The sequence below is a fragment of the Plasmodium inui genome (assembly GCF_000524495.1).
Source record: "Plasmodium inui San Antonio 1 unplaced genomic scaffold supercont1.7, whole genome shotgun sequence".
Taxonomy (NCBI): domain Eukaryota; phylum Apicomplexa; class Aconoidasida; order Haemosporida; family Plasmodiidae; genus Plasmodium; species Plasmodium inui.
Genome location: NW_008481841.1, coordinates 170323 through 195830, shown reverse-complemented (window position 1 = coordinate 195830; position 25508 = coordinate 170323). Strand labels below are relative to the sequence as shown.

Sequence of the window (25508 nt, the reverse complement as noted above, 5' to 3'; positions counted from 1 at the left end):
ATGTGTGCTTTATTGTGGTTCAAAATAAACGCATCACAGTAGAAGAGAAGTGTATATGTTAATACCTTAGAGTGAATAATTATTTTTATCCCTTACACGTCATGGTTATATGTTTGCACCTTATTTAAGCTTAAAGAATGGACTTTTTTCTTTTTTTTTTTGAATTACAATTTTTCTTATGTCACCGGTGTTTTTAACTGTGCACCGATAGGGATAATCAAAATGAGAGAAGAATGTACGTGCATAGCCTAAGTGGAACACACAGAGAGGGAAGTTTCACACGGTCGAGGGTGGGGCGGATAATACCCATGCGTTTATATGAATGCGTTTATAAATATTTGCACAGCGGTTCCAGCAACAGTAGTAGCATACAATAATTCACACTTTTACGTTACCCGCGCAGGCAAGTTTGCCCCTTGAAAACGTACATAAATGTAAATTAAAAACGGAAGCGATGGGTATTCGCCAAAGTTGCAAACGTTTAATCTTCAGCTTTGTCACTTGCAGGGGATGACATCTGGAAGTGCCCCATTAGCGGGAACAACTTTTTAGCTACCTGGAAAAAAAAAACATATTTTTAGCTACCTGGGAAAAAAAAACATATTTTTAGCTACCTGGAAAAAAAATATAGGTATATATATGGGTGCATTTGTAAAGAAACTTATGATCCTTAACCAGACACCATGTTTTCAGTGTTGAGCTAGCCAAAAGAACAAGTAGCCAATGTTCTAACTGTTGAAGGTAGTTGACTAAGCAAAATAAAAAAAAAAAAAAATTTAGTAATTCTTTTTTTTCCCATTTGAAAAAACATCTTTATTTAATTAATTTCATTTTGAAATAATATATTTTAAAAAAAAAGGTACTTTTTTAAAAAAGTATATTTTTTAAAATTTTATATTTTTAAAAAATATATATTTAAAACATTATATTTTTTAATTGTTTTTAAATATGTTTCTTTGAAACAATTATTTGAAAATTGTTTTGCATAACTTTATTTTTTCCTCATTTGTTTTATTCATGTTTTTGTTCATAACTGGTTTGTGTATCAATTCCTTGGTATAGTGCTCTTTAAGGGAGCCCCAGAAACAGTAAGTACGCAAAGGCGTACATATATATTTGTTTATATTTGTACTAGTAAGTAATATATGCATGCTTTGTGCATACTGACATATATATATTTTAACATACTCGTAATATTGAGTACATACATATATTCTTATTTTTCGCAAATGCTTGCGCACATAGTTAAGTACGTTTGAAGTAAAAATGCATACCGTAAACTTCTATAGTGTGCTGGTTGTGTGCCTTTTTGGCATAGTGTGCTCCTCCTGGTTTAATGAGCCAGTGGCCAGCGCTTGGGCTGCCTCCCCTGCAGTTAACAATAAGGGCATAAATTATGAAGATGACTACTACAATGTTGCGCAAACGGATTTAACGTCATCCCCCCTATCAGCTTCGGCAATTAGAAGAAGGAGATACATCTTGAATGTACGATCCTTCGGAAAAACCTGCCTCTTGGAGTATGAAAACCTTTGTGAAACGGCAGACTATTATATCCATGTGAAGAATGGAATAAGCGGCCATCTTATCAAGGCAAGCTTGATTCAAAAGGAATCAAGTGATCTTGTCTCTGTACACAATTTGATGGACACCTTCTCTAAGGATGGAAGTGTCCAATTTATCTTTAAAAGCATTCCATCCCTACACTACAGTGTCGTGTTGGAAATGTCGGATTTGATAAACAATGCGGACTACGATATTGGCAACAACTGTCACTGCCACGGATGTAGTGACAATACGAGAGTAATTGACTTGAGCGAAATGGAAAATAGGATCACACACACAGTAAGAAGTGACAAAAAAAATAAAATCACATTTCCACAAAAGACATTCGTCCATGGAAATTTTCTATTTAGCAAATTTCTATATTTTCACTCTGAACTAAATGTAAAGACAATTGAGAATTATACACAGCTATATTCTTTCTACGACGAATTAGTGTCTCCTTGTTCAGGTACTATTATGACACACTCGGTGAATTATAACATCCATTATGACATGTCTAGCGTGCATTGTTACCATATCGAGATGGTCGATAAGTTTATAAAAAAGATTCACTCCTCGATTGAAGATGAGAGGACAAGCGGGAGCTCGACGTTGAATTTTGTTAGCGGTAATAATAGCCACCCCATACTTATCAAATTGGAGGATAGAATCTCAAATGACAAGTTGGTAACCATTAGCAGAAAGGACTACAAAATTCAACTTCCGTTGAAATACAAAGATGGTGGGTCTTACTCTTCGAGAGGAATCGTCGTCGGACAGCTGGTCACAATTTACACGCGTCACGTCTTTTTCCAGAAGAAGTACATCTATAAGAATAACGTCAACAACCGAATGGAGTACGTTCACATGTTTAGAATTCTTTTTAATCTATTCAAGAAGCTGTACAATGTTTCTTATGAAGATATGTTGCTCTACACCACCGGGTTGACGATGAAAAAGGAGGGCCACACTTCCTCCTCTTCCGACGCCGATCAGGACTATAACATATATGCCGAGGAGTTATCCGTGTTGTTAAATTCCCTTGCATTTGAGTTCAGCGCGGAGGCAGTAGGTCTCAACAGAGAAGTGATCGTGATGAAAGAATCCCATTTTGTGTCAGAATACGGATCGAACCACTTCGCGCAAGTGAAGGAGCATCAACTTGTCCTTAGATCTTCCACTGAAATATGTTTAGTCGTTTTGGAATCCATCGCTCGTGAGTTAAGTGAGTTTATAAACTTACGACTAAAGGAGGAGTATAGGCACACGTGCAACACGATGAGGCAGGGGCACAGCTATGCGAACGTGTCGCCGATGTATCATACCTATGAGTTAGATTGTAACCTCTCTGTTTTGTACTTGGAGTATAACCTTGCTGAAGATGTCATGGTAAGTCGCCTCATAACGAACAAGACTCTATTTGAAGAAGTCAAATTGGAGCTCTTTTACAACGACATATTCGGCTACACAGTCTATTTGCATGTGCAGGTGGATGACAAGTTTGTGCGAAGCTTGAAGAAGCGCGTGCCGAAGTATGTAAATGGAACCACCGTGGTGACGATGACGGTGATAGGGAGAAGGGCCAACCCCAGCGACACGAGCGATTTCTCCGATGGGATGGTAATTCTCAAGGAAATCTCATTTCCCATGCAATGCACGGGGGATAGCTGCTCAAGTAAGCATCCCATACTGGTGGAAGACAACTTTGACTACATAACGGTTGGAGAGATATGTGTGCAAAATGAAGGATTGCCCAAAGTTTGCTTCCCCGCGTACAGTTCCGGGTACGTTTTTGACACGAGGTTGCTGCGAGTACACATGATCAGTATCAATCCATATCCCGAAATTTTGCTGACCTCCTCAGTGCAGAGCTCCATCGTTGAGGGCTCCTTTTGCATTCTGACCCCCACCCGTGGAGAGATCGTTCCGAACGTGTCAGTGCCCGAAGTGTACGAAGACACGGTGTGCAAGGAGTACATCAACAGATGCAGCCTCATAACGACCAGGTTTGTGCTTAACCATGCGGAGTCGCTCCAGGACAGTATAGTGGCGGAGCTGAGGAAGAACCAGTTTGCAGTGCACCTGTCAACGCACTTTGATGAGAAGCACGAGGAGATGCTGCAGGTGGTGTATCGGTTGGGTGGGGGAAGCGGCGGAGTACGCAGCGGAGTGAGCAGTGCCGAGCAGAGCTTCATCCTGACTCACTACAACGATAGCTTTTACATAAACGGGCACTCGAACAAAATTCACTGGAGGCGCGCCAAGGAGTCCTTTTCCAGGGGGGAGAAAGCCTCGCATGGGGGTAGCGGAGATGATGAAGAGGAGGACGATGATGAGGACGCGTATTACACCAAGCTGTCCTCTCAGATCGACACCAAAACGCACCGAGTTCGCGTGGTCGACAACAAAGGAGTGCTGTTAACCCACGCACAGACGCCCAAACAGGACGACCCAACGGTTTACCACCCATTTGGAGAAATCAGTATCAGCTACGAGAAGATCAAGTCGGACGTGTACATGAAATTTTTGAATGATTATGTGTACTTTTACGAGGGGAAAGAGATGTACGAGGCGGGTTCGTCCAACGGAGAGGAGATGTCGCCCCATTTTGTGAACTTGTCTCCTTACCAGTACGAGTGCCTAGGAGCGTACGCCTACTTGATGAACAAATTCAACATCCTCGTGAATGACTCGCTCAATTGTGACGCGATACAGATGATAGTGGAAGTCTTGTTGAAGGCCAAATTAGGGAAGTATTTCATCCATCATAAGAACAAGAAGATACACTTGAATTTTTTCAAAAAAGACAAGGATTCACATGACGTGTTTGACTTAGTAGACATGGAAATATACGAAGCGCATGCACCTTTGAAGCCGATAAAGACGTACAGACTGAACGTCAGCATTGATGAGAATAACTTAAACTTGTTGCACCAGCACAAGAATGTGGAATTCCCAAATAAGTACTTCTCCAACGTGTATATACTTCTGTTTAAGGCGGCTTACTTATCGAATGGGTACGACTTTTACTCGTTCTTTCACGAGTTGACGGGAATTCTCCTCATCGACAGTTTTGTGGTGGAACATTCGGACAAGTTGCTCCCCGAGGAGAGAGAAGCTGTGGAGGCCATACAGTCTGTATTGAAAGACCAGTTGGACGTATCGCTGGAGAGGCACACCACGCAGTACGACTTGCTGATAAATGAGATATCGCTTCTCGCGGCGTACATCACGGAGTTGACGTCGTCTTATAGGAAGGTCCCCAGGAGAGGCGGCGATTCAGACGAAGGGGAGAAATCTGAAGCGGCGTCTGGAGCGGTGTCCAGCGCAGTGTCCGATGAGCCCCTGCTCGGAATCAAATACTTCGTCTACGTGGACGAGTTCAAGTACAGCGGTGAGAAGGAGCTGACGGCGAATGACATGGCGTACCACCTGGCCAACTATGGCGTCCTCATTATCAAGAAGAAGTCCCTGTGCTGTTCCAACTTTGTGGATGAAGTGGAAAACTCTTTGAACTATTACATTGAACACAGATACGTTTTGGCTACCCCCAGATTTGATCAGGGTGTGGCAGAAGCGTCGATCCTGGAGGATCTGGAGGCTCTATCCTCCTCCTCAACAGGGCAAGAAGTGGTGATGGGACGAAGCATAGTACAGAGACTTCTCGGCCGAGAAGTAAGCGCCTCCGTTTTGAACGGACGCTGGAGCGAAAGCGACATGGAGTACATGGCCAACTGGATCATGGGCAAAGCGGGATACCTATCGCGCAAGGACGGAGCTGCACAGTTGCACATTCACGTGAATATGCTAGATTGCCTAGACATGGACCTGCAGAATCATGACGAAAATGTGATCACGGAGTTCACGTCCAGGTTTGACAAGCACGGAGCGGTCGTGTCGATCACGATGGAGATGGGAGAAAACATCGCCGGAGCGGAAGCAGCGGGGAAAGCGGCGTGGGAAGAAGGACAGGGAGCGGGGATAAAAGCCGCGTCCGAAGCCGCGCATACAGACCGAACGGACAGCTACGCCGTCTACTTCCTCTTCAGAAACCTGTCCGTCCCCTTCGTGGGAGAGACACACAGGAAGGAGCCGCTCGAAATGCGCAGAGTGCTGCTGCTGAAGGGTGGCGACCCACACAAAGTGACCAACCAATTGGCGGAATTCAAAGTCTACATCGACAACGTGAGCAGCAATTCCATTTTTATGCTGGAGAAGGTCATCTTCGTTTCGAAAGAGGGCAACGAGTTGGTGAAGGAGATCAACGTAGAGTACCAGACCTTCTTCGTGCCCCCCTACGGCATGATCCTAAACACGGTCATTAAGCAGACACATATAGAAGTGAACGAAGTGTATTACGACAAGATGTTGCAGTGTCACCATTACTATAACGGGCTGCAGGTGTGTAACAATTCTGAATTCGATTACGAAGGGTTTTCCCCCTACTATGTGTCTTATTTGGAAAATAACCAGCGAAAGGATATTTTGTTTAAGAGCAGGGAAGAGGTAGCCAGCATGATTAACAACGGGTACTTGACTGTTTCGAAGAGGTTCCAACTTGGCATGGGAGGAGACGTCATGACAGCAGATATTTATCGAACGGTTCGTATCATCGTGGAGGAAGTGGCTTACTCAGTAGGCATACAAAATCTAGGAGAGAAGTCTTGCGGAAAGCTGTATCTGAACCGGGGCAAACTGCACGTCCCAAACGATGGAAAGTCCCTCATTTCGAACATCTTCTACGACACGAAGTATTGTATTGATAAAGGGGCCGTCTTAAAGGAGATACTTCAGATATGTCACTTCGAGAAGAAGGATTTGGTGAAGTTGTTTGACTATCTATACAGCAATGTGCTGCCGTACCAGTTGAACCAGAGGCTTGCCGATTCGCTATCCAGGGAGGAGGTTCTCAGCCTGATTTACTACTTCTTATCGGTCCCGCCGCAAATGAATGAGCTGATTAAGAAGAATTCGATTTATCTCGAGATCGGCGAGGATAGCAGCGTGTTGGGGGAGAAGGACACCCCGAAGGTGAGTGGCGGAGAGGAAGAGGCATCCACACCAGTCGTAGTAGTGGTACCTTCCGCCGAGCCTCTCCTGGACTGGCTCCTCATAAAAAAGAGCATGCTATCCCCGAAGAGACTGAACGAGGAGTCGATCGTGCAGTTCAACGTGGCGCTGTACACGGAGCTGCTGAAGAACATGCGCCACTTTCACGCGAAGAGTGGGAAGGAGGTGGACCCGAAACACGTTTCGACAGAGGTGCAACCACAGGTAGAGGAGGACCAGAAGGAGAAGATCACCGACGAAGTGAAGAGCTACCTTCAGAACAGCCACACGTGCAGCGTGGACGGCCCAAGAGACGGCGGCGAAACCCTCTCATTGACGCCTCCCCTCTTTTCGAACGCCGGACCGCTGTTCAAGCCAGACGAGATCCTAACCTACAACATGCCGAGCTTCACTTACACGGACAGCGCCATCTACGTGAAGGACCAGGCGGACATTCATAGCGCCTTTAACAACTTGTTTCTCTTCGAGGGACAGAGTACCGCACATGGTAAGTATCTCAGCGCAATAGTGGTGCTCTCTCCGCATAAGTTTTCATTCCTCCAGCATATTAGCTATGTAGGGCTCATAGCCAACACGTTTGACGACGCACACCAGTTTGTGCTGAAGTGTTACCCTAATAGGAAGTACGACACGTCGGGATTTTCCAGCAAGTTTAACCTAGAGGACAACACGGTGTACTTAGTGTGTCGAAACGTGCACGTGAAATTTCTAAAAAATGGACTTTACGAGTTCAACAAGTATGTGGTAGAATACGACTCGCATTCGAACGGCACCGTCGGGCACCACATCTATGAGAGCCTGCCGATAAGGCCCGTATACCAAGTTGACAATGCCCCCGAGGTGGTGGTTCCCAAGGTGGAGAAGATTAACATTGAGGTGAAGCTCGTGCCGAGCAGTGGAAGCGGCGAGACCAGTACGCCGGACAAGAACGCCCAGCGCGTGGAATACCACATAGAGGTGAATGGACCGGTTGAGCTGCACACCGACCCGTATGTTGTGGTGAAGCCGCTCTTTAACTACACGTCGTATTTGTACAATACGATTATCTACACGATCGACGATTTCGTGTCTCACACGTTCCCAAGGAAGCTGAAGCTTTGGGAGTTCTGGAGGCTCCCCTTTAGCAAACGTCTCTTCAAGGACAAGACGCTTACGTTGAGAACGCTGCAGTGTAGTCCGGAGAGGGGGTTAGAGGACAAATCGAAGACGCACTGTGTATATTCCCTCGTCATGGTCAAGTCCTTCACCTTGGTGAAGGTCGTCATAAAGGACCTCTATGGAAACGAGTACGAGGTGAACTTGGACGGGGAGGAGCTGCCGAAAGGAACGGGCCCGATCGGTGCCGCGGGGAGTCCAGTAGAGGGTAGCCCAAGCGGGGAAGAAGCCGGGCAAACAGGAGAACAAACCAAGCCGGGCAAGGAAGTGACCAGCCCAAGCGGGGGAGAAGCAACCAAGCCAACCGTGGAAGAAACCAAGCCGGCCTCTACCCCTGCACCTGCCCCGACACCAGCCGCTACCGCTACCCCTGCCGCCACCCCCTCGCAGGGCAGCACGAAGTTGTGCACCTCGTTCCTACTCAGCATACAGGGCGAAAGCACCGGCGGAGACAATGATGCCACCTCCTTGGAGGAGGCCTTCTTCCTCGTGCACTCGTCGTGCATCGTGAGGGAGGGCGTCATAAAGCTCAGCGTAGCGGAGGACAGGGAGACCTACTCCACGGACGCGCAAGAGAAGCGCCTCATGAATAAGGACACATTCGACGAGATCTACAAAATGATAGGCGAGCAGATCAAGCTGCAGAAAGGAGACTACTCGGTAACCATTTCAAGGAGAGCGCAGAAGGGGGAGATCCCCGATAAGAATCTGTCGGTGCAAAGAGTGCACGAAGACGGATCGGCCTACTACAACAACAGCGGAATTTTCAACTTTTTGAAGAAGGGGTTCAACGTGAACTTGTTTGGGAAAAAGGGACAAGCGGCGCCAGTACCCCCTAAAGAGGTCGACAAGGTAGAGGCGGAGAAGGAGGAACGGGCTAAAGAAGGACGGGCTAAAGAAGAACGGGCTAAAGAAGAACGGGCTAAAGAAGAACGGGCTAAAGAAGAACGGGCTAAAGAAGAACGATCCAAGGTAGACACCACCAAAGTAGATCCCACCCAGGTGGAGTACGACAGAACAGTCGACAACCTCATAAGCATCAAGAGGATAGACGTACCGAAGGATGACAAAGAAGAGGCGTACGAACACAAGTACATGCTACTTATGGGAACGCTGAACTCTAGTGTAACTTCCGTGGTAGTGAAAGACGGAAAGGTGAGCGCAACGTGTTTAGAAGGAGACTGCGTTTTGGAGAATACTTTCATTGAGGACATGATGAACGCGAAGAATCTGAAGAACGGCACCTACGAACTGGACATAAAAAAGAGGATCCAATTGATCAAGAGCGATGAGAGCGGAAGGAGAGTCGCGCCATCGTCATCCTCATCGTCTTCCCTGAGAGGGGGAAGCACGCGCAAGGGCGATACCCTCGTGTGCATCGTGGAAAACTCGTTTAACACGCTAAGTGGAGGCATGAAATTTAGGAAGATAGTCCATGTGCAAGGCCAGGAAGTGGGAGGAATAAACGGGACGTACGACGTGTTTATAAATGAGGGGAGGTACATAATAAATAAGGGCAACAGTAGAGCAGCTGCGAAAGACTATATTATGATCCAAGTGTGCATTAACGAAGCGTGGAAGATAAACGATAACAAGGACTACAAATTAGAAGTGCAACTCATGAGCAGTCTTTCTAATGTTGCCAAAGTAGGCCCCGAGGAGAAAGAATACTACCTCTCGGTGAACAAGTTAAAACACAACGGCATGCCGCTAGATCCGAAAAATAATGTGGTGCATTTCATTGGAAAGAAGGGGTTAGACGATGGCAAGTACATTGTACAGGTGAATGGTGACAAGTACATTTCGGACGCGCTGAGCGTGACGAGTGACGATGCAGAAAGGACTGTTAGTACTACGCCTCTAGGGAGGGAAGCGGCCGATCAGGTGGAGCGTTTCTTTCAAGACGTATTCAAGATGTTACACAAGAAGCCAAGCGACGGGTCTTACTATGTAGAAATTTCAGACAGCGAAATTGCCGATGTGAACGACAAGATGTTTTTCAGAGATCAGATAGTGTTGACTGAACCGGCGGATACTTCTACTCATGGGATGAAAGATGGACGAGATGAAGAAGTGGACGAAGAAGTGGACCACGAGGACATGATCGAGAAAGCTTACTTAGTGGATATAGTGCCTGACAGCGAAGACGACCAAGGAGCTTCGCAGTACGAAGAGGTATACATCCTGCACAGGTATACCCTAAAAGCCGGGCACTTCCATATAGAATACGATAATGGCGTGTGCACACTGAAAGGTGTAATGAGAGGAGATGAAAGCGCACGTTCGAGCGACATGGAAAATGTGCTGAAGATATCAGGCAGGAAGATCAGCAATGGCAGTTACTTTGTGCACATTGGGGAGCTCTTCATGGATGAGCAGGGCGAATACTTTGACAATCCCTATGCCCCCCAATGGAAGAAGGCCCACCATACAGGAGGACACCACAGTGCAGAAGGACACCATGGTGCAGAAGAACACCAACCTGGTTTCGACGCGAAAGAGATAGAGGAGGAAGGAGAGGCCCTAACCGATGAAGCGTTTTGGAACCACGTCATGCAGAATGTGCCCGGGGGAGAGTTCCACGAGGGGATCATGCTGAAACCGATGACCACCGCACATCAGGAAAATGGAACCAAGGGAAAAGATGATCGCCCCTTTCACGCCTACGTTTATATGGATAACGACGGAAAAGGAAACAGCTGCAAGTATAGGAAGGTTCTACAGGGATGGGGCACTGGGTTGCAAAAGGGCAAGTACTATGTACAAGTCCTGAACGGGTCCTACTTCCCAACAACGGTCTCCGGTCCGTATGTGAATAATGAGTATTTGAAGATGCTCATAGAGAATGCGTGGGGTTATCCATACGGATCCATCTTGGGGTTCTATGTCGACATTCACCCGGGAGATTATGAAGAAGGGGAGCAGCAGATGAAGAGCACGCTGGAGACAGGGGAGGCCTATTACAGCGTCAGCATTAAGCAGTTGAATGGTGACCTCGATAACGGGGGAGATGCAACGAAGCAGGAGAAGCTGAAAGAGGAGCTCATCAAAATTGCCGGAAGAGAAGTACCCACCGGAGAATACTTCATAGAGGTGACTGCTAAAAACGGCATCGCTACCGGAATGGACTCGGATGGCAAAAAAATGGATCTGTCTTTTCTCAAAAATGTGGTGCTTCTTCCGTATGACATGATGAAGAGGGGAAAGTACCACGTGGTGATCACTAAGGATGTGCATGTTAGGAAGACTGAGCAGGACGCAGCGGCGATGGCGGCGGGATCGTTGATATCGCCGCGATTTTCCGGATGGGCGCAATCAGCCGGATCTGCCCCATCTGTGGGAGCGAACAGGGCCCTCCCTGTGCAGAAGAAGCTGCTGAATAAGACCCTTGCGTTGACCAAGGTGAACCTAGTGGACGATCCCCAGATCGTGCAAAAGGACGAAACGATCATCACAGCGATCAAGATACACCCGGATAGGAACATCCCAGACGGAAGTTACCGAATGGATGTGGACAACAATGGGACGATCCAAATTAGGGCAATGTACATGGGTAGGTCATTAGCCCCATCGGAAGAGAGAGAACTGAAGAGCGTGTTGCCATCCCCCTCACCAAGCGGATTGGCTAGCGGCCTCTACCTCGTGCAGGTGAAGAGCAGTGAGGAGAAAGAGGAAGGATCAAGAAGCGACTTAAGAGAGGATAGGGACACATCACGGAGGACTGCCTCCTCTTCTTTATCTGGCTCCCCCTCGTGTATAAGCACCCCCGCGGGAGAGAAGACCTCCATGACTATAAGGAACAGGGATGGCAGCATGGTGTACTATGACAACCAGCCACACGCCATGGGTCGAATAGCTATGCCATCCGTCAGGGGCGACAGAACGATGACTCAGTATCAGCGAGGAAACTGTCAGGAGGGCATAAAGCTAACCCACTGCACGTCGTCGAACCCGGGAAACTGCAGGAATGTGTTCAAGGCCCGACGGGTTGGAGAATGAACTGACGTAACAGCGCGGGGGGCAAGAGGGAAGAAGTCTGTCGGGGGGAAGGGGGGCGACCTCGTGGTGCCACCATGCAACGGTGTGCCATCACGAAGTGAGGGGGTTTATTTGCACCCCACTCAGCCTGGTCGCGTGCCCCCCCCTTGATTTTCCGTGCCTATTTGAGCGTGCGTTTCGTAGCGCCTCTGTGCGCCTGTTTGAGTGTAGCTCAACTTGACTGCCCATTTGCGCTCCTACAGTCGTGGGCGCATTTTTCTTCAACTCCAATTCACCCCATTTGTTCGTAACTCTTTAAAAAAAGAAATATCAACGAGGTTTTCACTCGGTTCATTCTGGCTGCTACTTCTGTTCACTTGGTTTAGTCTGGCTTCTACGTCTGTTCAGTGGTACGGAGGGGAAATGTAAAATGTGAAGGGACCCCATAACGCTGCCCCAACCGCGGCGGAGAAGGGTTTGTCTGTGGGGGGCAACCTGTGTATATATGCCTCTCCAACTGTGCAGGGGATAGCAGCTGAATTTTGGAAAATGTGCGCCCAGTTGAGGGGGCAGACCATGTTCGGAGCACTCCTCTTATTTTGCTGCATCGTTCGGGGAAAAACTTCCTCTGATTGTGCCCCATTTGGCGGAACTATTGAATCGACGCGTTTAGTGAGGCACACTGGGTCGGCCTTGCGCTGCGCTGCCGTCGTAGGAATTCGTTTTATTGTTGTTCCTCCCGATGGGGGGCTACTCCCCGCTGCATAGGGAACAATTCTGCCGTGGTTTTTTTTTTGTCTTTTACATTTTTCCCTCTGAACGAAGGAGTCATTCATGTGAAGCGATTACCTTTAAGGAAATTAAGAAAAAATGTTTACATGCACTTGTGTGCTATTTGGTTGGTTGCGTTTCTTATGAATTTATGTTTGTGTGGGGGTCCAGCGCGTAGGGGTTACAAGTTAGGAGCTACCAGTTAGGAGTTACGAGCGGGAAAAGGTGTTCACGTGAGGAAAATGTGTTCACGCAAGGGAAACCACATAGGCATGGTGTTAGGCGGGAAGGCGAGTTCGCGTCGTGTTCCCACTGAGTTACAACTGAGCAGGAGAAAAAAAAAAAAAAAAAAAAAAAGGCACACGTTGAGAGGGGACTGCACCCTGCTTGCAAGCTGTGCGTTTGTGCATTTCGCTTGAGGGTGGTCCCACAGGATGACTAATGGATACGATGGGGAGGAGCACGTGGCAATGTGCTGGTGGTACAGGCACCCCGCGGAGCTAACGCTGCGTTTTGTCTGCTAGGTATGTGAGTATGCCTCGATATGCATACTCTGCTACGTATTCTCCGCTACGCATCCTCTGCTCCGTCCGCTCCCTAGTTGAAGTCATTCGGCGCGATGACGTCGTCAATTTTGAGTATCATCTTGACCACCTGCGTGGCGAGGGAGAACTGGTTGTACTTGGAATTGAACGTTTCGAAAATGCCCTCCTCGATCATGTCGTCCACCTTATAGTTGAGGCTGTCGATGCCGAGGTTTTTCTTCTTCTCCTGAATGATCTTGGTCTTAATTTCGGAGATGATATCGATGCTGCTGAGTCCCATGTTATTGCATAGGTTGATTGGAATAGAGAGGAGAGCATTTCCAAAGGCTCGGATGGCATATTGTTCTATTCCTTTACATTTGTCAGCCACATTTTCAATAGCAAGAGCAGCGTAAATTTCGCTTGCGCCTCCCCCAGGGAGAATTCGATTATCCCTTATCAGATTACGGACAGAACACAAGGCATCATGTACACTTCTTTCGCATTCTTCAATCATCATTTGGTTTCCCCCTCTTAACAGGATGGTAATCGCTTTCGTATTTGAGCAGCCTTCGATAAAAACCATCGGATCGTTTACAGTCCCATGACTAATTTCTCTTATCAATTCTGCTTTTCCTAATTTCGATTCATGTATGTCTTCAAATCTGGGGATGATTTTTCCTCCTGTAGCGATGGCTATTAGTTCCATTTCGACCCCTCCTACCCATCGGATGGCTGGGATGTTTTCTTTCAAGAGAAGATAATTCGCTTCATCATCAAAACCCCACTGACAGATAACGAAATTAGCTCCTGCCTTCTTCAACGAATCGATCATATCGTAAAAGTACTTCTTCTCAATATTCTGCAGATCGCGAAATGCATCCACATTTGTTATATTTACCTTATGTTTTATTTTTGGCTTAGGTGGTTCGAATGGACACGTTAGGATAGCAATCTTTGCATTTCTCACTTCTTTGACCATCTGTGAATGGGAAAGCTCTTTATTTAAGACAATTCCTTTGATTAGGGTAGACTCTTCTAAGAGGCCTCCTGTTTTTCCTTCAATTTTGATGAGGTCAAATCGGACGTCTTTCCTTTCCATATCTGCAACGGAGAGAACAGCGTCCACGACGATGTTTGATAGAAGCTCCTTTTTACTGGACACAATTTTAGAGCTTAGGGAAGTGCTGGCCAGTTTTTTTAACATCTCATTTTTGTTCTTCTGGATGTCTACTGTTATTGCAATCTCTTCAATCGCCTTCAATGCTATGCTGCATGCATTTTCGAACCCATCGGCGATACGTAGTGGGTGGATTCCTTTATCTATGAGAGTGTATGCTTCTTCTAGGAGGACCCCCGCGATGATAACAACACCGGTGGTCCCATCGCCAATTTCGTTGTCCTGACTTTTGGACAATTCGACTAACAATTTTGCGCACTCATGCTGGACGTCAATCTTTTCGAGTATTGTCGCTCCGTCATTTGTCACCGTCACGTTGTTGTCTTCGCTGACGATGATTTTATCCATGCCCCTTGGCCCGATGGAGCTTTTCAAAATATCTGCCACCACCTTTGCTGCGAGGATGTTGCTCTTGTGCGCCTCGATTCCTTTTATCCTCTTCTTCTCCTCCTCCTTCAGAATCACGAACGGCTGCCCGTACTCGTCGATGGCGATGTTCATGGTGAGGGGGGAAGCGGTAGAGGGGGGGGTCCAGAAGGGCTTCTTCTCTTGCAATTCGCTTGGCACACTTCTTCTCGAGGCGGTCACGCTATTGCGACGCTCTTGTTGGAGAGAGATATTTCACCACTTGGAAGGTGTTACGACCGCGCGGTGAAGAGGTTCAATGGTGAAAAGGTGAATATACGACGGCACAGGAGTGTCCGCGCAGAGTTGTACGCTCGATAAACTCTCCTTTCCACTTCCAACCGTTTGGAAGCCCTCACCATGTGCGTCACGTGTACAGTTTGGGTCAGCTCCTCATGGGTACTTTTTTCGATGTACGTGAGAAAAAATGGTGGCTCTTTTTTCTGTTTAAAATTTACCTGAGCAATGCATGCTTTGTTCGCTACTCCGCTGTAGGTCATTCGTCAACGTCATTTGTTTTTATTTTTTTTATTTTTATTTTTTTTTTTTTACAAACCACAGGGAGTAATTTTTTCCCGCGCGGGTTAACATCAAGGGGGGGTGGCGCAAAATGTACTTTTTTTAATTTCACACGCGGGGCGGAGAGAAGGATGCCACCAATATGGAATCAACAATCGCGCCGGTGCGTGGAGGGGGCATACCAGCCATAGGAGTATACGTGCGGCGACGCTGCCCCGCTTGGGGGAATACACCCGAGGGGTGTCGCAGCCAAAAAGGGGAACTTTGTAAAGAAGGGGTCACCACGGGGGGGGTCATGTAGAAGGGTGACATCACCTTGGCTTCCTTTCTTTTTTTCTTTTTTGTTTTTCCATTCTTGCGGCATCGATATGCCGTGGTTACGTGGGGAAAAAGCTGTTCTCCCACAAAGGGGGTATACCTCTAAACTGGGATGCCTCCAAATTGAGGCACCCCTCCCAAGGGCGTCACTGCACCGAGGAGCTACACCCTCCTTTTGAGGCGCTCCAGTATACCGCTTCTTTTGGAGCCATACAGGGCACCCCGCCGCCCCCATCTGCACAAGAGCCAGTTGTTACGTTTTTGCCACAGCACCCCTTGCGCGCGATCAGCTGTGTAAAGAAGTGGGTATAAATATACAGGAAACTGACAGGTAAGCGACCGCACAACTGAGAGGCGACAAAATGGTGAAGGTGATCCACTTCGCCGAGGTGGAACGGCACGTAAAATAGATTGTGTAAAAAAAAAAATTGCACACGGAGGGGGCTTCACCGTGCGGCCGCTCAACCGCCTAACCGCTTCACCACCCCCGTGACGTCGTCGACGGGCCCATGGATCACGGACAAGTAGTCCGCCGGCGAGATGTTGCTGTGCAGGAGGTTCTTCAGCACAACTTCGTAGTTGGAGCAGGGCCAAAAGACGAGGCACTTGGCACTAACTTGGATTTTTTCCCTCTCGCTCATATTTTTCCGCATCATCTTTTCGCAAGTGTATCGGTACGACGTGGGGGCGAGGCAAAAGCTTAGTGTCTCTTTCCATCCAATGGGGCAGTTAAAGGAGTAATCTCTTTTACAGTCCTTAACACAGGGGTAGAACACATGGCACATTTTTTCGAAGTTTTTTTTTTCCTCCTCCATAATGTTGCCTTTGAAAATATAGTTATGTCTGCACCTACCGTTGTAATTTTCAGAGGGGGTGCATTCCTTGTCGTTAACGGGGATCCACAAATTGGGACACAAATCAGTGTAATTCTTTTCACACGAGTAAACACATGGGTAATTGAATTGGCACTTATGTTCGTATGTCTGTTTCATCACTTCATCAAGGTGCTTTAGGTAAATTTTTTTCTCACAGTTTCCGGAGTAGCTACTTGTGGCGAGGCAGTAACCATCTGCCCCTTCGATCCATCCACTTGGACACAAAACGGAGTAATCATGAGTGCATTTTTTCTTACATGGCCATCTGATATCGCACAAGTTAGAGTAAATAGCCTTCTCCTTAGTGGTCATAGTACTAAATTTTATTCTTCGTAGGCATTTTCCCGTGTAGGAGTGTGCGGCTCTGCAGTAACCATCCTGTTCTTCCTTCTCCATAACCCAATCGATTGGACACACGGAATTTTCAAAGTCTTGGATACACTTATAATCGCACTTCCAAAACAGGGAACACTTCTTTTCCATTTGCATTTTCTCCTCCGTGTTTAGATCGCTCTTTATTTGTTGTCCACATGTACCGATGTAGGACTCTGGGGCAACGCAAAGGATTTCATTCATCTCGCTTACTTTCCAGTTTAGTGGGCACTTCTCTGTGTAATCCCTTACGCAGTTTTTCACCTCCGACAGGGATTCTTTCAAGACGTCGAGTGGCACGTCCAGTTTGGTGGAGAGCCCCAGCTGGGAAATTATGTACCTCTTGCTGTCGTCCGCGCCGCTGCGATGAGGGGGCGTGTTGAGTTGCGCCGTCTCGTCTAGCTTCGATTTTGCTTCGTTTGCCTTGACTTCCTCCACTGCCGCTTTGTCCGCCTCATCCTGTTCCCGCTTCTTTGAACACAGGTTTTCCAATTGCTCCCTAATTTTTGCATCCGCCTCGCCTTTAAACTCCTTTTCGATCATACCGATGCACTTTGCGTATTCGTCCTCTGGGGAAAGCTTTTCCTTCTCCCCATTCGTTTTCGCCGTGGAAACTTCTGTCTCTGCGTCAATTTGACGATCCTCATTTTGATCACTTGACTCGGCTCTGCCTTCCTGCGTCCCTTGCTCCTTCCTTTCTATGTGCAGCTTTTTTCTCAAAGAGTCGAAGTTGTATTTGTGTATCTTTCTGTCCTCACGTTGGTGAACCGCCTCATGTTGTTCACTTTTGTGCGAAATTTTGTTTTTACCTCCCGCGCTTACTTCACCAGAGTTGCTCTGGAAGACAACACAGAGGGTGAGCCAAACAAAGGGGAACCAAACAAACGTGAGCCGTTTCGTCATGGCGATATGCAGATGACGGTTCGGTCCAGAACGTAGCGACGTGTGCACAGGGATGACAAGTGCGACTTTTTACCTGAACGGGGCAGAAAGTGGGCGGAAAAAAGAAGACAAAATGGGGTTACATACACACAGAGAGTGGGAACATGTCATGAAGAATGCGTTGCTATGTCTGTCTCTTCCTCCATGTGGACACCTGTTTGCACGGAATGGTGAACCCCTTACCGTGGTAGCGTGGATGTGCAGCGCCCCCAATTGAACATTCTCGTGCAACGTTTTTCCTGCAGTGGTTCACCTCACCGCGGGTATGTAGTTACAGAAGGGGAAAAAAAAAAAAAGAAAAAAAGTGTCGTGGCGAATCAGCCCCCTCAATGAAGACACACCAGCGCTGCAATTCGCATTGGACCTCCCTACCAGGAACGTCCAAAAAAGTGTGGAAGCCTTTTTTTTTAAAGTCTACGTGTCTGTTCCCGTGAGGCGACAGTTCTATGCTGCCGCGGACGCTCTCTTCACCATGCGGACAGGTGTGAATATACACGCATTGTCCAATTGGCAATCCGAATTGGCGATCCTAAATTGCAATCCCAATTGGCAGTCCAAATTGGCTATCCCCCTTGGCAGTCGCACCTACGCTGCCACGCGTTCTCATCACAAATTTCAAAATGATTAAACTGATATATATACACATTTGGGGGGGGAGTTAAAGTTTGGTACAGAAACATAAAAAAATAAAAAAAAAAAATTTTAAATGGATCATCAACGACAGGCAATTAAAAATAATTCTTAAAAATTATAATTAAAAAAAAAAAGAAAATTACGAAGATGAGGATTCCGTATTGGTACAGGGTGTATCTGAGGCTGAGCACTCTGGAGACCTTTTTAAACTGCGTAATGGAGGAGTGAGGACGATGAAGTGTGGGAGGGGGACGTAATGGAGATGTAGTGGAGACGTGACGAGAAGACTTTCGCTTATTTTTCCACCGAGCCACTCTCTCGTCAGACGTGGCCGTGACACAGTATGACACACGTGTGTAGGCATTCCCAAACGGAACGGCAGCTCTGGAGTACCTTCTCCGACTCGTACTTCAAGTTGAAGGCTTTCCGTCCGACATCTGAATAAGGAGAAGGGATGTAAAGGGGGGTGGTGATGGTTGGGGGACCTCTCTGCACACATGTCTGCAATTGCAAAGAGGCAGAAACAAAAAGGGGGTTGCCAACGCGAGTGCGTTGCGGCTAGTGGCCGGACCTTCCAGATTCTCTCCGCGCAGGAGGATATCGTCTATGTTCTTCTTCATTATGCTGCTGACTTCGTTCAGGCTTTCGTTAAGCTTCTTAATAGCGATGTTGGATCGGGGGTCCTTGTACTCCTGTTTGATCTTTGAAATTTTTCTGTCTTGGTATGGGGAAAGGGAGCGAAGGAGGGGCAGTGAAACGATTTTCGGTGAAACAATAGGCAGTGAAGAGGGGATGCGCGATGGGAGATACTATATGACGCCGTCCATCTTGCACCTCGGAAATGCTCTTCGCGGTTAAGAGGCAATGGCGACATACCGAACTTGATGAAGGAGTAGGGCTTCTCGATAGTCTCAATGATGGACCTGTAATCTATCGAGTGCGTCCCATACTGGATCATAAGCTCTGTGTGGAGGGAATGAAAAATTTAACATGAAGGCAAACGGACGAAGGCATAAAGGGAGAGGAGGGGGGAGGCACACAAAACAAGACAAACGACACAACAACAGGGAAGCCACACAGACTGGTGGACATATTTCAACCTTCATTGAACTGCTTGCAAATGTCGTTTAGAAATAAGAAGGCTAATTTCTTCGGGTAGGTGACGGGGAAAACTGCAATGTAGGCTATTCCATTGTCGATGAGAAAGCTGAAGGGGGGGAGTAGGGGGTTCAATGGAGGTTAAAACGTTGAATAGCGCCGTCTCATGGGGGAAGGTCAAAGCAGCTGCAGAGGAAAGCTCTTCGGCACAAGGACAACTGCAATTCGTTTGGTCCTCTTCCGTGTGAGGGGAAGCATTTGGGAGTCCAACTGGACTTGCAGTCGGCGTAATTCTTCCCATTTTTGTGCTAATCTATTTGGTCGCAATAAGTGTGATTCTATTAAGCTATATGTTGCTGGCTCGCCGCTGCCCCGTCGATGCTTGGCCGCTCCTACCCCGCCTCCTCTCCCGACGCACTTACTGGTAGTTGAACTGGTTGGACGTGATGGTAGACAAACTGGGAAAGGGCTGTAGCTTCTTACATAACTTTTTCAACTCTATTTTGTGTGCAATATTTTTGGACTCGCTGTTCGTTTCAACCAAAGTCATGCCATCGCTAACTCTACACAGTAGTACCACATCGCACATTTTTCTCCGTGCTGTTAATCAAATGGGTGTTGGTTCAGTGGGATGGTAAAGAAAAAGTATGCAACGTAGTCTCTTCAAACTCGATGATGGAGAAGGATTTCCTTATGCTTTATTTGTACACATGGTATGTTCAGAGGGGTGGGAAGAAGAAAAAAAAAAAAAAAGAGAGAGGGAGAGATACAAACATGTGTGTGTCGAGGAGTACACATTCACAGTGGAAGTCGCATGTTCTCTTTTTTGCAAATCAAATCATTATGTTTATGCAAATTTTCGAGGGATGCAACGTATCGATCAATCTGCTTCTGCACATATATGCGTCCATGCGGACGAGTTCACGTCAGCGCCGCAGAACGGGGAAACTGGGAGAAATGGGCAAATCGAAAAGGGGGAATGCATTATGCGTTGTTTTCAAGTTGGCCTGAAGCAAACGCGTCCATCTGGAGAAGGCCCTCGCCCTCTTCGTTGAAGAGACTAAGCAAAGGGAATGTTCAAACCACTTCTTTGCCCAGCGGTGAAAAGAAAAAAACGTATAAAAAGGTGAACGGGAAAGAAGAAGAAAAAAAAAAGAGTGTAGTCGCGTGGAGTATTCTTCCCTTCGTGGTATGCAAGAATGCAAGAAGATGTTTATTCCAAACGGTTGGCCTGAATTGACAGGCGCTCTTCGCAAAATTCACCAGTTCAACTCCGCACGGTTGATTTGCCAGAAAAAAATTATCACGGTACGTGTTTTATTTTCCCGCATGCGGAAAAAAGAGAAGCGGCAAAGTGGGCCTTTCTCATGTCCACTTAAAAGGGAAAGAGCGAGAATATCTATCGCTGCAGTGAGGACTGTTTGGTACAGCAGCTTTTTTTTTTTTTTTGCTCATGTTAGTCCTCCCGCTCTTTTTTACAATTACGGCCCATTCGGGTGAACCCTCAGGAGAAAAAGATATTCTTAACGGGCAAAGGGAATTTTGTCAACTTATTTTTTACCCCGCCGAAATGTATACTTTCTCTTTTCTAAGCAGTAACCGTACGATAAGACAATCTGGAAGTTCAAGCGGGCGGACAAACTGGAGAGTTCAAGGAAGCAGTGCAGCAATTCCGTAGTACCGCGGCGCCGCAATACCTCTCAGCCGTAACTCATATGTAAGCGGTCTATACAGGTGTTGTTTACCAACTTCGGCAGCCTCGTCCCTTGGGGGTGGTAGACCTCTTTCCTCTTCTCTCCAGTTGGTGAATATACGGTAAATACCCCCAATTCGAACCAGCGACTTCGCTAATCCAGGCGAGGTGCAGCATTCAACGCGTAAGACTTCCCATCACGATGCGGCAATGTGTTGACAGTTGGAGAACGTTAAAGGGAGCAGCGCAGAGAGGATACAAACACCCTCCCGCCGCTTCCCTTTCTTTGCGCAAACTGGGTTGATAATCCCCCATGTAAGGGAGACACTTAGCAAGCTATACCGATTGCAACGGTGAATAAATAGTAACCTTGTGCGACACACACGAGGAAGGGGTACTCCTTCGGGGCGTAGTTTTTGGCAAACAAATTGCACATTGGGAAATCTCGAAGAGGGCACATGTCTATTCGATATATTTAATAATCAGTGTAATGGCTGATACATTTAAAAATTTAATTATACAGGGAGGAGTGTTTTTTTTTTTTTTTTTTTTTTTTGATTTAATAAAATCGAGGGAAAAATTGCCATACGGGCAGAAGCTGCCACAAATGACGGGGGTAAATTTTTATAATTTTAAAAAATTTAAAAACATTACGCACAACTATATGTTTGGCGTTTGTTCAGCGAGGAAACACACAAGCCCCGTTCGGTGGGGGCATACGTGACACGCTGAAATGTTTTTTTTTTTCTTCCTTTTGAAAGTGTGGTCTTGTCCTCTGGCCATGGAGGTGGACGGGGTCACCCCTCCCAGTTGGCAAGGTCGCCACTTCGCTGCTTGGCCACTTCTCCATCCCACCGATGACCCCCGTCTACTCTTCCATTTCCTGAATGTGCGCAGGTTCCCCACCCGAGTCATGTTCTTCAAGCTTATACTCTTCGTCGATTTCGTCGAACGTTCCGGACTTTCTGTGTGGAGGAAGAAGGGTAAACGCGCGTATGCAGATGTACCTCCCAGCAGGTGTACACGTTGTGGGGACCGTGGCTTCTTCTCAAATGATCGCAAACACTCTTAGACGCCCGCAAATACTCTCATACATCGGCAGCGCTACCTCAACTTCTGCAGCATCTTGTACTCGTTGTAATGCTTCTTGCGCTTTTCCTTGAAGTCAATGTTGGCGAGGGCTTTGCTTTCCTGCTTTTCCACCAGCTGGTTCAGCTTGTCTATGAGGTCGTCCGCGATGTTGGTTTGCTGCGGGGAAGGGGCGAAACAAGTGAGAAGCAAAAGCGAAGTTGGCGTCAAAACGAGTAGGAAGCAAGCGCGAAGGTGAGTGGTTATTTGCCCGTTCGATCATTCACCGAGGGGTCCACTCAAACGGATCAGTCAAAAAGGTAAAAAAAAAAAAAAAAAGGCGACCATGTCAAGTCGATAATATTTCCAAACGAAGCAAAGGAGAGTGTGCCAAGGGGTCCACTTCCCCCTCTCAGTATGACGTTGGGGGCAATTCCTCACCTGAACTTCACATTGTCCCTTTGAGTCTCCGAACTTAGAAGCTTCATCTTCCGAAGCGCTATCCTGCATGAAAAATGGCAGTGTTAAGATGATGCTGTGATGAGCGAACTGACGAAATGGCAGACTCGGGTGATCGCCTCTCAAATCCACAGCGTTGCACTCTACAAAATGGTGCACACAAAATTGCTACATAAATATACACAACGGAAGTTACGTGCACTGACGGACATCAGAGCGCACGTGTCGTACCATCAAAATAAAATTGAACGGTGTGTTCGGCTCCAGGATTTTCATCCTCGAGCCTCTTTCCTTGTCTTGTTCATTAATGGTGACTTCATCCCATGATATAGTTTTTTTTCTGAACAAGTTAGGCAAAAAAAAAGAAAAGAGGGGGAGAAGTATTTTTGTGTAAAAGGGTGTGCAAAAATATAGGTGGGGTTACTCACGTCCATATACACCGCTTCACCCGTTTCATGGAAGCACGTCGAACGGGGCCACCTCTCCAGTCTACATAAGGGTGACTGCGCACTTTCCCCATAGCACTCTCCACACGGCACTCCCCAGATGGCCCTCTTCCCTTACGTAACCGTTTTATCGATTTTCTTTTTCATCCTTTGTCTTTTTTTTTCATGTTCTTTCCTGCTGGGCCGCTCTATTCAATGGTCTTAAACAGAATTAAAAGAACAGGAAAATGACATGCTCCCCTTGTACGTGCAGTTGTACATACATATGCGTGCATATCAGTAGAGCTTGCGAGGGTCACTTGTGCGTAACGTCACATGTGGATGGGGGAGAGGGCGGTTGACATATGGCTCCTCAGTCACTTCGCAAATGTCACATGGATGAGTAAGCACATGTACGTATGTATACATATAAGTGTATATGTGAGTGTACAGTTGAGGGTACAAGTGAGTCTACACGTGAGTGTATATATGCTTATGTTCCCATGTAGAGGGATGCACGTGGGGGGGGAAAAGAACGCTGGAGCGATGTTTTTCCAATTCTAATGCACAAAAAAATGTCCGCCGGGATGACGCAAACTTTTCCACTAAAGTCATGTGGGACGCATTTGTGGTATTTCACTCATATGAGGACGTAGTAAGGTGAATACATGAGGAATGCAATTTTCTTCCGGTTTGCAAAAATGGATGGAAGCGTGGCAGTGCATATTTTTATCCAGTGACTTTAGTGGAGCCCCTTTCAGGTTCATCATTTTGGCGCGTACAAGCGTATGTACGAAAAAAAAAATTAGCAAACGGGGGGAACAAGCGAATGTCACATAGATGCTGACATGTTTTTTGAATTTGTTTAAAAAGCCAACGTTTGTGCGGTTTAGCTGCGATCATTTTTGCGGTTCCTGGGTATATGGCAGCTCCTCCCCGCGGGGAGAATTTAAAGAAGAGTAATGGGCTGGGGGTTATCACCCTCCCGCCCCGCGTTTGAGTAAACATCGTCACGTATTTCGTGTGCCTCCTGTGTTGGCACCCCGCCATGCGTTCATCACGCAGTTAGTCCCCTTCGTCTGGGGGGGTACCCCTCCATACGCTGTACACAATGTAAGACCTTCCTTCCTCTCATTGCACACAGAGCAGTGACTTACAGGGGTACCGACAGATGTTTAGCCCCTCGTGAGGTAGCCCCCTGCATGAACAGACGCGTTACATGTTGGGCGTCTGTGACGTTTAGCTGTTCTCCCAAATGGGTCCTTCTGCTTTCTCCACTTTTTATGTCACTCCTTCCCATTGGGAGAAGAAGGAAAAGTAGCTTCTGTACCCCCCTTGTTTAACTTTGCCTAGCTTAGCGCAGGTTAGCTTATCTTATTTCATCTTAGCTGCCTCCCACCTCGCGCTGTTCTCACGCATTCATCGCAAGCGCAGTGGTCGTTGTACTAACGGGGGGCGTAAATTCGTTCCCCACACACAGACACACACCTGACCGCTTGTTCCAACTTGTGCTTGGCTCGAAGTTGTCGACACCACAAGGATTGTATTAGAGAGGAGCAAATTTCACAGTTGAGCTAGCCAATAAACGTGCCGAGCACCTCTGTGGATACTTCTCTTGGAGAAGTGTATACCTTTACGGAAGAGGAAAGAATTGATCACTGGGTGAATGGTGTCACCTGGAGGGAGAGGGGGGAAAAGGAAAAGGTCCTTTAGGTAGGGGAGGAGTTCGTCTCGATTTCCCTTTTTCTTTTTTTTTTTTTTTTTACATCATTGTTTTGTTTGTGAGGAGGCCTCCATTTTGACATTCCCCAATAGTGCTTGTTCCATTCCAAATGTAAAATGGGCTGAAGAGGCCGCCTCATAGGTGAAAAAGCAACCCCCGTTTGTCTGCTTACGTAGCGCTACAGTGAGATGCGCTGAAAAGGTCAAGAAGGCACTTGTCCGGTGCCGTAGCCTTGCCAACTTTCTTTCCCCCCCCCAAGGAGTTAAACCTAATAGGAAAATTCCCAAAATGGTATATGAGGTACGATTGAAAGGCACAGCTCAATGCGATTCGGCCTCCTCTTTGCAGAGCAGAATCGATTTGGGATGATCACACAAAGAAACGCTTCGCCCCTAACGGGGAAGTGACATATACACGCATGTCACAAAACTGTGGGACTAGTGTTTTCCTTAAAGAGTTGAAAAAATGGTCAGCTAGAGAGCAACTTTGGGGAGTTTCCCCTCGATGGGTTGCCAATTTGTGAGCAGCATTCCATTGCGTATGATCGATCTGGAGGTGTCTGAGAGGAGGGACATTGTCCATTGTAGTCCCATATCAACACTGTGGCGTCCCCTTTTTCCTAAACTTATGTTTGCAAGGAGAAACTTCGAAGGGCATCTTCCGTGGCCTGGCATAGGACAATCAGTTGTCCTCCCTCCTCCTCCCACCCTCTTCTGCCCCTTTCTGCGCTGAGGGGTACCGTTCGCAGCAGTGGT

At 47.1% G+C, this 25508-nt stretch overlaps 4 protein-coding genes across 4 annotated transcripts; 1 reads left to right on the top strand and 3 right to left on the bottom strand.

Annotated features, from left to right (window-relative positions):
• Positions 1–1266: 1266 nt before the first annotated feature.
• C922_02073 (hypothetical protein) lies at positions 1267–11769 on the top strand (the record flags this gene model as incomplete). Its single annotated transcript, XM_008817672.1, has 2 exons — positions 1267–11007; positions 11137–11769. 2 exons carry the CDS (start codon positions 1267–1269, stop codon positions 11767–11769), a joined length of 10374 nt encoding a protein of 3457 aa, XP_008815894.1.
• Positions 11770–13116: 1347 nt separating this feature from the next.
• On the bottom strand, positions 13117–17615 carry C922_02072 (hypothetical protein; the record flags this gene model as incomplete). The annotated part of the gene is made up of 2 exons (XM_008817671.1): positions 13117–14812; positions 15940–17615. The coding sequence occupies 2 exons, from the start codon at positions 17613–17615 to the stop codon at positions 13117–13119; spliced, it is 3372 nt and encodes a 1123-aa protein (XP_008815893.1).
• A 767-nt stretch (positions 17616–18382) lies between these two features.
• On the bottom strand, positions 18383–19974 carry C922_02071 (vesicle transporter SEC22; the record flags this gene model as incomplete). Its single annotated transcript, XM_008817670.1, has 6 exons — positions 18383–18496; positions 18681–18724; positions 18859–19005; positions 19164–19250; positions 19388–19494; positions 19808–19974. 6 exons carry the CDS (start codon positions 19972–19974, stop codon positions 18383–18385), a joined length of 666 nt encoding a protein of 221 aa, XP_008815892.1.
• Positions 19975–21946: 1972 nt separating this feature from the next.
• On the bottom strand, positions 21947–23198 carry C922_02070 (hypothetical protein; the record flags this gene model as incomplete). The annotated part of the gene is made up of 5 exons (XM_008817669.1): positions 21947–22043; positions 22187–22326; positions 22588–22650; positions 22837–22945; positions 23170–23198. The coding sequence occupies 5 exons, from the start codon at positions 23196–23198 to the stop codon at positions 21947–21949; spliced, it is 438 nt and encodes a 145-aa protein (XP_008815891.1).
• Positions 23199–25508: the final 2310 nt, after the last annotated feature.